The sequence below is a fragment of the Ahaetulla prasina genome, chromosome 18, assembly GCF_028640845.1.
Source record: "Ahaetulla prasina isolate Xishuangbanna chromosome 18, ASM2864084v1, whole genome shotgun sequence".
Lineage (NCBI taxonomy): Eukaryota > Metazoa > Chordata > Lepidosauria > Squamata > Colubridae > Ahaetulla > Ahaetulla prasina.
The window spans coordinates 7,502,282-7,515,337 of NC_080556.1; the positions used below are offsets into that span (position 1 = coordinate 7,502,282).

Here is a 13,056-nt window from a genome sequence, read left to right on the forward strand (position 1 = left end):
TCCTCCTCCTCCTCCTCCTCCCTTCATCTCTGCCACCTGTCCATTTGTGGGCATTGCCAAAGAAGAGATATGCGCGTATGAGAGACGGAGGAGGACTCTGAGTTGGAACGCATCACAAAGGATCCAGAATTAGCAAAAAAAAAAGGGGGGGGGAGAGGGGAGAGAGGTTGTGTGTGTGTGGGGGGAAGGAACACAACACACTCACACAAACACCACCCAAGGGGGGCTAAAAATAGCCCGAGAGCAGCGCACTATATATGGAACGAAAAGCAAAGAGGCAAAATGGAGCAAAACGGCAGGCAGGAAGAAGGTCCCAAATAGTTTCCTTTTCTCTTCTGAACCGAACAAGGAGCATCGGAAGACAGGATGAGGAGAGGGTCCAGATTTGGGGGGGGGAGGGGGTGATTATGACCAAACAGCTGGCAACCGATGGGGTTTGAGGGGGGTGTCACCGGTTGCTAAGAACAGTCCCGAGTCAGGGACCGATACAGAGGAAAAACTCAACAGCACACGAAGGTCCCCGATAGATGTGTGACTTGACACACACAAAAAATTGACCGACCTGGTAAGTTTCACACAGCACTCAGAGGTCAGACCCCAGAGCTAAAGGGCAAGGGGGCAGGAAGAGATGTGTGTGTGTGTGTGTGTGTGGTGTGTGCGTGCATGTCCTTTTCTTGCACGGCAACTGTGTTGCACATTTCAGGACCACTTCGACTGGAGCAGTTTTGACTGCTAGAACTACATCCGCCCCACCACGAAAGGCGGCGAGAGTATCCCTGGCCTTGTATCACATGCCGCGTTGATTCACGTGAATTTCGAAAGTGATTACGCTGACGGCAAACTAATGATGATTTTTAAAAAAATAAATAAGTCATTATTTTTTTTTGAATGCGGAGAAACCGAGTAGTGACCCCGAAAAAATGCAGCAAGGATATTCATCAGGGGCAGGTAAAAGGCGAAAGAGAGGGGCAAATCGTATTGAATAAAAGGGACTAGATCAGTGATGGCGAACCTTCTCAGCACCAAGGGCTGAAAAGAACGATCACGCGCACGACACCAAATACTGAAAAGGGAGTCTCAGCCGCGACCAGGAAGAGGAGTTGCACAGGGGGCATGCGCGCGCTGAAAAATTTACTTCTAGTATCCGGTACGCGCATGCACGCTGGTTGGCAAGTCTTCCTGTTATGGCCGCGGATGCGCACATACCGATCAGATGGCCAGCGCGCGTGCTCACAGAACAGCTCTTCCGGTTTCCAATACACAAAGGCCAGCTGATTGTCGTGTGTGCTTGCGGGCCAGAAACCTGAAAGAGGAACAGGCGACGCCGCGTGTGCCAAGCGACATGGCTTCCCATGCCGCTTTGGGTACATGTGCCATAGGTTCACCATCACGGCACTAGATCAGTGGTGGGTTTCACATTTCTTTACTACCGGTTCTGTGGGTGTGGCTTTGGTGGACATGGCATGGCTTGGTGGGCGTGGCAGGGGAAGGATACTGTAAATTCTCCATTCCCACCCCACTCTATGGGAAAGATACTGTAAATTCTCCATTCCCTCTCCAATCCGGGGAAGGTTACTGTAAAATCCCCATTTCTTTCTGATCAGCCGGGACTCGGGAGGCAGAGAATAGATGGGGAGACGGGGCCAGTCAGAATTTTTACTATCGGTTCTCCGAACTACTCAAAATATCCGCTACTGGTTCTCCAGAACTGGTCAGAACCTGCTGAAACCCACCTCTGCAACAGATGAAATTATAGGATAGATTATGGGGGGAAAGGTCTGAGAAGGTCTATCCAGGTCAAGCATGCCCTTTCCTTGCTACCTACACCTGGGGACACCTCAACCCCGCCTCGCTCTTTCACGCATCGGGATTTGAGCCCTGCCTGCTACCCGAATAAGTAAACTTTGAGAATCGCATTGTCGGGAGGAAACCGTGAACAAAAGCTAATACAGGCAAGTCCTCCATTTAAGACCATCACCGTGCCCAAAATATCCGTTGCTTAAGCAAGACATGTCGTCCCATTTTACGACCTTTCCTGCCACCGTTGGTAAGTGAATCACTGCCGCTGTTAAGTTAACAAGACGGCTATTAAGTGAATCCGGCTTGGTTCCTAAGTCACTTTTTTTCAGGGCTGTGGTAACTTTGAACGGTCACCCAGCGAATGGTTGTAAGTCGAGGACTACCCATACCGGGGCAAATCTCCCTCGTCCCTCCAGGGGTAGTCTTGCAAAGGACACCACCTGTAGCTACTCCGCCCCACACCTGTAGCAACGCCTTTCGTCTGGGAAACACGGAAGATTCCTTTTTCTCGCCATGTACATGTATGCAGCTGAACTAGACTGTGCTGTTCCTCTGTGTCATGTAATGTATGTGGGCATAAGCATGGTTATTTATTTATTTATTTATTTATTTATTTATTTTGTCATGGTTAAGTAGTGTATGTTGGAGGTGGTGACCCTTTCAGAAGTGTCCGCAACGAAATTTCATTTTAATGTATGCCAATTAGCATACAAAGTGACAATAAAGTTATTCTATCTTTCTATCTATCTCTATCTAATTTATTCTCTCTCTCTAATCTAGTCTCTATCTATCTATCTATCTATCTATCTATCTCTAATTTATTCTCTCTCTCTAATCTTCTATCTATCTATCTATCTATCATCTATCTATCTATCTATCTATCTATCTATCTATCATCTATCTATTCATCTATCTATCTATCTATCTATCTATCTATCTATCTGTCTATCTATCTATTCATCTATCTCTCTAATCCATTCTCCATCCATCTAATTTATCTCTCTCTCTAATCTATTCTCCATCTATGTCTAATTTATCTCTCTCTATCTATCTATCTCTCTAATCTATTCTCCATCCATCTAATTTATCTCTCTCTCTCTCTATCTCTATCTAATTTATTCTCTCTCTCTAATCTATTCTCTATCTATCTATCTATCTATCTATCTATCTATCTCTAATTTATTCTCTCTCTCTAATCTATTCTCTATCTATCTATCTATCTATCATCTATCTATCTATCTATCTATCTATCTATCTATCTATCTATCTATCTATCTATCTATCTATCTATCTATCTATCTCTAATTTATTCTCTCTCTCTAATCCATTCTCCATCCATCTAATTCATTCTCTCTCTCTAATCTATTCTCCATCTATGTCTAATTTATTCTCTCTCTCTTTAATCTCTCTATCTCTATCTATCTATCTATCTATCTCAGATTTATTCTCTCTCTAATCTATTCTCCATCCACGTCTAATTTATTCTCTCTCTCTTTAATCTCTCTATCCCTATCTATCTATCTATCTATCTATCTATCTATCTATCTATCTATCTATCTATCTATCTCTAATTTATTCTCTCTCTCTAATCCATTCTCCATCTATGTCTAATTTATTCTCTCTCTTTAATCTCTCTATCCCTATCTATCTATCTATCTATCTATCTATCTATCTCAGATTTATTCTCTCTCTCTAATCTATTCTCCATCCACTTCTAATTTATTCTCTCTCTCTAATCTATCTATCTATCTATCTATCTATCTATCTATCTATCTATCTATCTATCTATCTATCTATCTATCTATCTATCTATCTATCTATCTTATTCTCTCTATCTAATCTATTCTCCATCCATCCAACCATTCATGTCTAATTTATTCTCTCTGTCTCTCTAATCTATTATCTATCTATCTATCTATCTATCTATCTATCTATCTATCTATCTATCTATCTATCTCTAATCTATTCTCTCTCTCTCTATCCATCCATCCATCCATCCATCCATCCATCCATCCATCCATCCATCCGATATCAAAATAATCCAAGGATGGCTTTACTAAATAAACCAGCCTGGCTTTATGACCAGCTGGCCTGACGAAAGCCACCGCGGGCCATGGCGGGTGCCCACAAGACGATACTGTCTGCATTGGCTACCACGGAGGTCACGTTCCTAGCCCTTGCGGCCGATCGCAAGCTCCTCCCTGAATTTTCCCTCCTCGTCTAACTCACCTGGCGCACGTTTTGGGTGGGAACCTTTGTCGATCAAGACTTGGAGAGGCAGGCTGTTATTTTATTTTTTTATTTTTTTTAATTTTAAATAAAAATCTCTGCCATATGGAGCTATAAAATTCCCTCTGGTCAAATACTGTCCTTCACGTTCCCTAAAGTCATCGCTGCTCCCTACAACTCCATATTTGAGAAGCGTGTGTGGAAACGCATGTCGCAAAGAAAGAAGGTGGCATTATATATATAGCTATATATTTTGGGAGGAGGGGAGGAAGAGTCTGAGGAATTAAAACAAACTTAAGCGCCAGTCCAAACTCAATCACCTTGTGCTGGCGACAGACAAGGGCTTTTCCCTATCAAAGAAACTGAAGGTCAGCCTTCTCCTCATTGATCTTGCAATGTTTGTTAATTACTCTGTCACTGATGTGGCGAAGGATAATTAAACAGCTCTGTTTATATCTTATATGCATAATTATGAGCGTTGCCAGTGAACTCGCGGAGCCTGGAGAAGAGGGAAGGGACAGATGAAGGGAGATGAGTTTTCGGCTGCCGTTATTAAGCAAGAGTGCGAGGAGGGGAGGGAGGAAGAGTCTGAGGAATTAAAACAAACTTAAGCGCCAGTCCAAACTCAATCACCTTGTGCTGGCGACAGACAAGGGCTTTTCCCTATCAAAGAAACTGAAGGTCAGCCTTCTCCTCATTGATCTTGCAATGTTTGTTAATTACTCTGTCACTGATGTGGCGAAGGATAATTAAACAGCTCTGTTTATATCTTATATGCATAATTATGAGCGTTGCCAGTGAACTCGCGGAGCCTGGAGAAGAGGGAAGGGACAGATGAAGGGAGATGAGTTTTCGGCTGCCGTTATTAAGCAAGAGTGCGAGGAGGGGAGGGAGGGAGGGGAAACTTGGACCCCCCCCCCAGGCCTCCCCCCCTCTCCCGTCTCTGCCCGGTGCACAAAAGGGAGAATTTTTTGACGGATCATCGGGCGAGAGATCTGGGAAAGCTTGTCAGAGATGTGGGGAGAAAAGGGTGAAGTGTCGAGCAAAGTTATTAAACCTGAAGGGGAGTTAAGACTTCATTTGATGATGCCCTCTGCTTGGAGGGTGGGGCGAGAGACCTCTGGAAATTCGACGGTAAATTGCTATGCACTCTGCGCCTGCTTCTCCCCCCCCCCAACTCTCTTTTCCCCTTTTAATCATTTTCCTTTGTAATAGTTTTCTGGAGCTCCTTATGCCCAGCCCGCCTGAGTGCAATAGGAGTGAAACCTAAGATTTAGCGGGCACATCACAGACATGTGCAAACACGCATACCCATGCTGGCATCCTGAATTCCTAAAGCGTTAGAGCTTAAAGTTCCCCGCTGCCTGGCCCTCACAATATATCGGCGCCAGAATTTGGCTCTGGGATTGGCAAAAGAGGGACGTGGCGGCTCAGGGGCTGAGACGCTGAGCTTGTCGATCGAAAGGTCGGCAGTTCAGCGGTTCGAATCCCTAGCGCCGCGTCACGGGGTGAGCTCCCGTTATTTGTCCCAACCTAGCAGTTCGAAAGCAAGTTAAAAAATGCAAGTAGAAAAAATAGGGGCCACCTTTGGTGGGAAGGGAACGGCGTTCCATGTGCCTTTGGCGTTGAATCATGCCGGCCACATGACCACGGAGACGCCTTCGGACAGCGCTGGCTCTTTGGCTTTGAAACGGAAATGAGCATCGCCCCCTAGAGTCGGGAATGACTAGCACATATGTGCGAGGGGGAACATTTACCTTTACCTTAGCAAAAGAAAAGAAAACTCTGCTTGTAATTCTCTCTTTTACCTGGGCTCTGTTAGACCAGGGGTCCCCCAAGCCCGAACCGAAGCCCGTCACTGGGTTATTGGCCTGTTTGAAACTGAGCCACACGAGCCCTGGGCAAACACACAGGTGAAGCTCCACTTGCACGAACGGTGGGCACTTGCGCTCAAACCCAAAGCTCCACTTCGGAGGGAGGGTGCTCGCGTGAGTGGAACTTCGGCCTCCGCTCGTATGAGTGGAACGTTGTGTGTGAGTGCAAGTGTCCGCCCCTTGCATGGAGTGGAGCTCCACGCATGAATGCAAGCACCCTCCGCTTACGCTCGAAGCTCCAGTGGGAGCAGCTGTGCCCGCTCGCTCCTGCCACTCACTCACACACACACACTCACACACTGGCGCTGAGCTGGGCTGCCAAGATGGAAAGGTTGGGGACCATTGCGTTAGACATTGTGTGTGAGCTGTAGTGGCGCAGTGGTTAGAGTGCGGTACTGCAGGCTACTTCTGCTGACTGCCGGGCTGCCTGCAGTTCGGCAGTTCGAATCTCACCAGGTTCAAGGTTGACTCAGCCTTCCATCCTTCCGAGGTGGGTAAAATGAGGCCCAGATTCTTGGGGGGGAAGAGGCTGACTCTGGAAACTGCTTAGAGAGGGCCCTAAAAGCAACTGTGAAGCAGTATATAAGTCTACATGCTATTTCCTTCCTTCCTTCCTTCCCAGTGGTGAGAATGCGGTATTGCAGGCTGACTCTACTGACTGCCAGCAGTTCGATCCTGACCAGCTCAAGATTTTACTCAGCCTTCTGTCCTTCCGAGGTGGGTACAATGAGGACCCAGATTGTTGGGCGGGCAAGAGGCTGACTCTGGAAAGCGCTAAGAGAGGGCTGTAAAAGCACTGTGAAGCTGTATATAAGTCTAAGGGCTATTGCTATTGCTAGACTACAAGTGGTTCTCGACTTACAACACTGTGCATAGTGACCATGCAGAGTTACAATGGCGCTGAAAAAAAGTGACTGACCACCGTTTTTCACGGTTACACCTTTCCAGCATCTCCGTGACCACGTGAATCGAAATGTAGACACTTGGCAACTGGTTCATATTTATGACCGTTGCCGAGTCCCAAGGTCACATGATCCCCTTTTGCGGCCTTTATTGACAAAGCAAAGTCGAAAGGGGAAGCCAGATTCACTTAACGGCCGGCTGACTAACTTGTCAAGCACAGCGATTCGCTTAAAAACGGAGGCAAGGGAGGTCGTTAAAACGGGGCAAAATTCACTTAACCGACGTCTCATTTTGGGGGGGGCCTCGATTGTGGTCGGAAAGGGAAAACAACCTGTATTCAGAAACTAACTGCAAAAAAACCTCAAAATTCTGTAAGGCTCTTCGATAGGGAAACTCCTACGCTGAATTTTACATATTAAAAAGGAGCGTTCGAATCTTTCCCCATCCCCCTTTGCAATGCTGCGCAGCTACTTTTAATGAAAGTTACCGGTTCAATTATCGCTTCATATCCAAACTCACCCACTGAATGGCTCCTCCTGGCTTAAGAATATCCCTTCTGGTTTCCCCCTTCAATCTAGATTATACAAGACTCCAAACGAGGAAGGCAGTTTTAATTCAAAGCCGGAGGATTTTGAACGGGGAGGGGGGCACCGTGTCACCTATGAGAAATAAACGAAACCTTCCTTGCGTGGGGAAGAGTTGAGTGGGCTTTTTTTTTTCCAAGCAGGAATTTGTTGTTATTTTAAAAGGGGGGGGGGAACCGATCTAGGCTGAGATCCAGAGTTAAAGGAAGGATCCAGAGTTAAAGGAAGGATTGCTGAAAGAATCGTGCAACTTAAGAAAACAAACAGTGGGGGAAAAAAGGAGAAAAGAAGACTAAGGAATAGGAGTTGCTGCGGTTTGATATTATTATTACCCTGTTTCCCCAAAAATAAGACCCGACTGGAAAATAAGCCCTAGTATGATTTTTCAGGATGCTCGTAATATAAGCCCTACCCCCAAAATAAGCCCCAGTTAGCCAGAGGGGTACATTTAGTACTGTATTCCCCCCAAAATAAGACCTAACCAGGAAATCATGCAACTTTTGGAGCAAAAAATAATATAAGACCCTGTCTTATTTTTGGGGAAACACAGGTATTATTATTTTAATTTTCTTTACATCCTGCCTTTATGTATTGGACATGATTTTTTATTTTATTTGATGTATACCGAGAGCATATGCACCAAAACAAATTCCTTGTGTGTCCAATCACACTTGGCCAATAAATTCTATTCTATTCTATTCTATAAAAGTATCCAAGGCAGCCAAACCCTTCTAGACAAGAAGGAATCTCGCAGGCTAATCTGGCTCGGCTCACCGACCCCTATCATTCCTCTTTTTCTTCTTCTCACCTTAAAAACAAGAGAGACAAAGTCTCCGACGGGTTGCAGCACCCAAAAGCGTCAAGAGAAAACAGGTGGGCACATACATGAAGGTTGCAACAAAAGGAAAGCAGGCACTTTCTATTTGGGGACGGGGATTAAACTGCAAATCCATCTATTATTGATTCGGTTTATTTTAATTCCCCATTTTGTACCTGTATTCGCCCTATTAGAGTCCCATTAGCCTTAGTTTAGTGGTTGCTATTAAGCATTTTAAATAATTCCGAATAATATGTATTTAAAGTTTGGGCCTTTTAAATAATATATCGGAATTGTCCTCATTTATTATATATGCACAAGGTAGCATTGACTGTTCTAATGGCACTGCAATGTTTTACTCACGTTTCTTAATCCCCATTTTAAATATAACATACCCAATTGCGTTTGTTTAAAGGGGGGCGGGGTACTGCCTAGGTTACAATGGGGCTGGGTGGGCAGGTGGGCTGGGGTCTTCCAGTTTACTGAGGAGACACTGAAGGGGCTAAAAGCTATTTGGATGAGGTCGGCCAATGTCCATCTTGCAAATCAGGAACAGTAGACAAGAAAATGTCCTCAAAACTTCACCTTCTAGATCTAAAAGCATGCAACGAACTCTATTCCATGCAAAAAAAATAAAAATGCTCCCGTTCAGGAGATGGTCCCAGGCTTTCTGGAAAGGCGGGTTCCCGGTGTGCCCAAACGAAGACATTCGGGCCACCATGCATGGTCATCTCACCTGAAGAAGCTCCTCCACTGAGCTTGGAGCTGGCTTCATTGTTGGGGGCCCGAAAGCTTTCGTCCTTCAGGGGAGGCCCATCTGAATCTCGGTCGTCCACGAAGCTGCCATCTTGGGAGTCCTTGCGGGGCTCGGCTTCGTCCCCGTTATCCTCATCATCGCTGCAACCTTTCGGTTGCACCATGTAGACCCCCTCGGGCGGCACTTCCGTCCCCATGGGGGCCTTGGGTTCCTTGTTCTCGATGCGTCCCAGCAAGGGGTCTTCGCTGTACTCGCCGTTGACCCACTTCTCGATCACTTCCCTCCGCTTGTCCTCTTCGATCTTCGTCCCCTCCGAAAATTTGGGCCCCGGCTCCTTGGCCGCAGCCTGGGCGACGTCCTTGGGGGCGGCCGTGTCACCGCCAGCACTTTCCCACCCGAGGGGAGCTTTGTCGACATGTCCCTGCTCGGGTGCTTTGTGCTCCACGACTACCTGGCGGCTGAGCTTGGCACAAATTGCGTTTAATTTCAGGCCACCTTTGCGCTTGGCAGCCATCTTGGGGTTTCCTGAGGTTGAGTCAGTGCATATACTTCTTTCAGCTGGAGGAAGAGGAAAGAGAGAAGGGAGAGAGAAATAAAATGAATATTAGCAAGAGGTTTATTAATTGTTCTATCCCACTCATGTATAAATGACCTTTTTCAAGGCAGCAGGCTCAAAACGGGGACACAACCTGAATATAGAAATGTATAATAAACACGCGTCTGTGGAGATTCTCAGTCACGGTTGTCCTAAAAGTGCTTTTTTTCCCAAGAGGTCCCATGGTTTTTCTTTGAAGACGTTTCGCTTCTCATCCAAGAAGCTTCTTCAGCTCTGACTTGGATGGTGGGGAACGGAAATATTTATATTCCTTGCAGAAAAGCTGGTCATTTGCATCTTTTTAGAGGGTTGTTAAGGCCACTTGGAGGTTTACCTCAGGATCACAACATCCAAGTGCTTCAAGGACCCTCTAAAAAAGATGCAAATGACCAGCTGTCTGTCTGCAAGGAATATAAATCCTTCCATTAATTCTCCACCATCCAGTCAGGGCTGAGGAAGTTTCTTGGATGAGAAGTGAAACGTCTTCAAAGAAAAACAAAACAGTCCAGTGGCCTCTAGAATATATATATATTTGAGGTTTTCGCGGGTGTTTGTATGTAGGTCTTTGGTTATTCGGGTTTTCTCCCACGTAAAATTGGAAGTGTCTTGGCGACGTTTCGACGAAGTGAGACTTGACGAATGAGACTTTGTCGAAACGTCGCCAAGACACTTCCAATTTTACGGAGAAACCCAAATAACCAAAGACCCATATATATATATATATATATATATATATATATATATGTATATGTATATGTATATGTATATGTATATGTATATGTATATATGTATATATGTATATATATATATATTGTGTGTGTGTGTGTACACACACACACACATATAGTAACTTTACAACTTATATTGTTTTTATTGATTCCTAGTATGATTTGATTGCTTAGTAGTATCCTATGACGAAGTGTTGTATCTTATGATTCTTGACGAATATATTTTATTTTTTCTTTATGTACATTGAGAGCCTATGCACCAAGACAAATTCCTTGTTTGTCCAATCACACTTGGCCAATAAAGAATCCAATCCAATCCAATGGTTTGATTGCTTAGTAGTATCTTATGACTATCACTAAGTGTTGTATCTTATGATTCTTGACAAATATATTTTATTTTTTCTTTATGTACACTGAGAGCCAATGCACCAAGACAAATTCCTTGTGTGTCCAATCACACTTGGCCAATAAAGAATTCAATTCAATCCTATCCTATCCTATCCTATCCTATCCTATCCTATCCTATCCTATCCTATCCTATCCTATCCTATCCTATCCATATAAAATAAACACAGCAAATATGGTAGATATTTGGGGAGTGGGGGAACTGCTTTGGATAACTCAAACACTTTTCCAGTTTGTTCAGAAAAGGTGGCAGAAAAACAAAGAATTTCAAAGAAGCGAGTTCAAAGCTACTGGCACCAACACTAACCGAGGCCCTGTTTCCTCTGCGCCCAACCTCACTGATTTTATCATGAAGATAGCCCATTCACATCGCATTTGAATCAAATCATGATCGCAAATCTTTTTTTTTTTACTTTTATAGTAATAAAGGTAAAGGTCGTTCTAGTGCTAGTCGTTCCCGACTCTAGGGGGCAGTGCTCATCTCCGTTTCAGAGCCGAAGAGCCAGCGCTGTCCAAAGACGTCTCCGTGGTCATGTGACCGGCATGACCCAACGCCAAAGGCGCACGGAACTCTGTTCCCTTCCCACCAAAGGCGGTCCCTATTTTTTCTCCTTGCATTTTTTTACCTGCTTTCGAACTGCTAGGTTGGCAGGAGCTGAGACAAGTCACGGGAGCTCACCCCCTTTATACGCGGCGCTAGGGATTCGAACCGCTGAACTGCCGACCTTTCGATCGACAAGCTCAGCGTTTTAGCCACTGAGCCACCCGCGTCCCTTTTTATAGTATTACTATTGTGCAATTTCTTATTTCAGGGGGTTTATTTGGAAGTTATTGGCCTGGAGTCACTCGAGCTAGGCAAGATGTGTCTACTAACAAAACGAACCAAATTAGAATGACACTTGGTTGGGTTTTATTCCAGAGACTCGAGGCCTTTCCTTAGCTTCTGCTCATGTACCACCACCACCCCATCCAGCCCCTGGTATCTTTCCCACTTAAGCCCTAAGAGGTGGGCATAGTATGCCATCCCCGTCCCAGGCCCTGGTGGTACACCCAGAAGCCTTTATGCCTTCCCCACCGACCCCCAGTGCTTCAATCTGACAGCCCAACAGAACAGCCTGAATCTTCAGAATGACCAATTGTCAGCAAGTGGCTGTTTAACAGCTCTGGGCACCGTTTCCCATGAAGAGCGACAGAGAAGAAAGAGCCACTGGCCGACGGCGGATTCACGAAAGTGACAGCAAGGAGCAAAATGACCCTTAAACTTTCCTGGATATCCAAGTGATTTCTGCCTCCGCAAACCTACATTCCTAAGGCTGCCGGAACCAGCATTGCTTTGCTCCTGATTGCGAATTGTGGCTTTGAAGACATTCCTTTCACCACCGCTTCAGCCACATCATTGCGCTAAGACAGGGGTCGGCAACCTTAAACACTCAAAGAGCCACAAAGGTCCTAACCGGAAGCCCCCCCCCCTGTTCAACTCTGGAGCCGACCAGAAGTCCGGTTCCCCCACCATAGAGTCTCCTCCTAGCGCGACCTCCTTTTTCCTCTAACCTGTCCTAACCAAAAGCCCTATCAATTGTGGAGCCGACCGGCGACAGGGAGCCGCAGCAGAGGGAAGAAAGAGCCACATGCGGCTCCAGAGCCACGGGTTGCCGACCCCTGAGCTAAGAAGTCCGGTTCCTACCATTCCTTTCTCTTGTGGGACGAAGGCAGCTGGCCCTGCATCTTAAATGCACCGTCAGGCCCTATTTCCCTGAATGATTTTGCAAGAATGGGGGGGGTGGCCAGCGAACAGAGCCGAAAGCAGAGGCCGTTGATCTCATTTTCAAAGTGGCGGGAAGCCTAATCGGACCGATCAAAACCTGTGGGAGGCCTGCGAACCCTGCACAAAATCATCAAAGCACCCACGTTGCATTGTTCTTTTTCACCCACAACAACGCGATTCCCCCGATAAGAGCAGAACAAAAACACGTACACCTGTTAGGAAAAAAGGAAAAAAAACACATACACACACACACACACACACCCCGCCCGTATCCTCAGAGAAAAGACACACCCTGGTCACGCCTAAGTACTGTACATCTAGGTTCGGCAGACGCACATGCTCGCACAAACACACACACTGGCTTGTGTAATAGCGGCTTAGAGGGGAATCCAGGTCAAAGTTTCGTCACCGCGTTTCCTTGGCCTTAGCTGCCCCAGAGCAACCTAGGCCCACATCTGTCCTCAGTTACACCTCGGCGGATGGCAGCAGGAGAAGGTGGAAGGAGGTTAAAAGCAGTGGGAAATTAACACCCAGCCCAGCTGCATCAAACAGATCTGGGAAAGGGTGTGTATGTGTTTGTGTGTGTGAGAGAGAGAGAG

General features: G+C 45.9%; 1 protein-coding gene across 8 annotated transcripts in view; it reads right to left on the reverse strand.

The window, feature by feature from the left end:
- The window catches only part of CASZ1 (castor zinc finger 1), a 346,407-nt gene that overhangs the window by 61,950 nt on the left and 271,401 nt on the right, over window positions 1-13,056 (reverse strand). For all 8 annotated transcript variants that reach the window (XM_058160962.1, XM_058160963.1, XM_058160966.1 and 5 more), the window contains one exon: window positions 8,944-9,522. In XM_058160962.1, coding sequence (XP_058016945.1) covers window positions 8,944-9,522 — 579 coding nt within the window. The remainder of the gene's footprint in view (window positions 1-8,943; window positions 9,523-13,056) is intronic.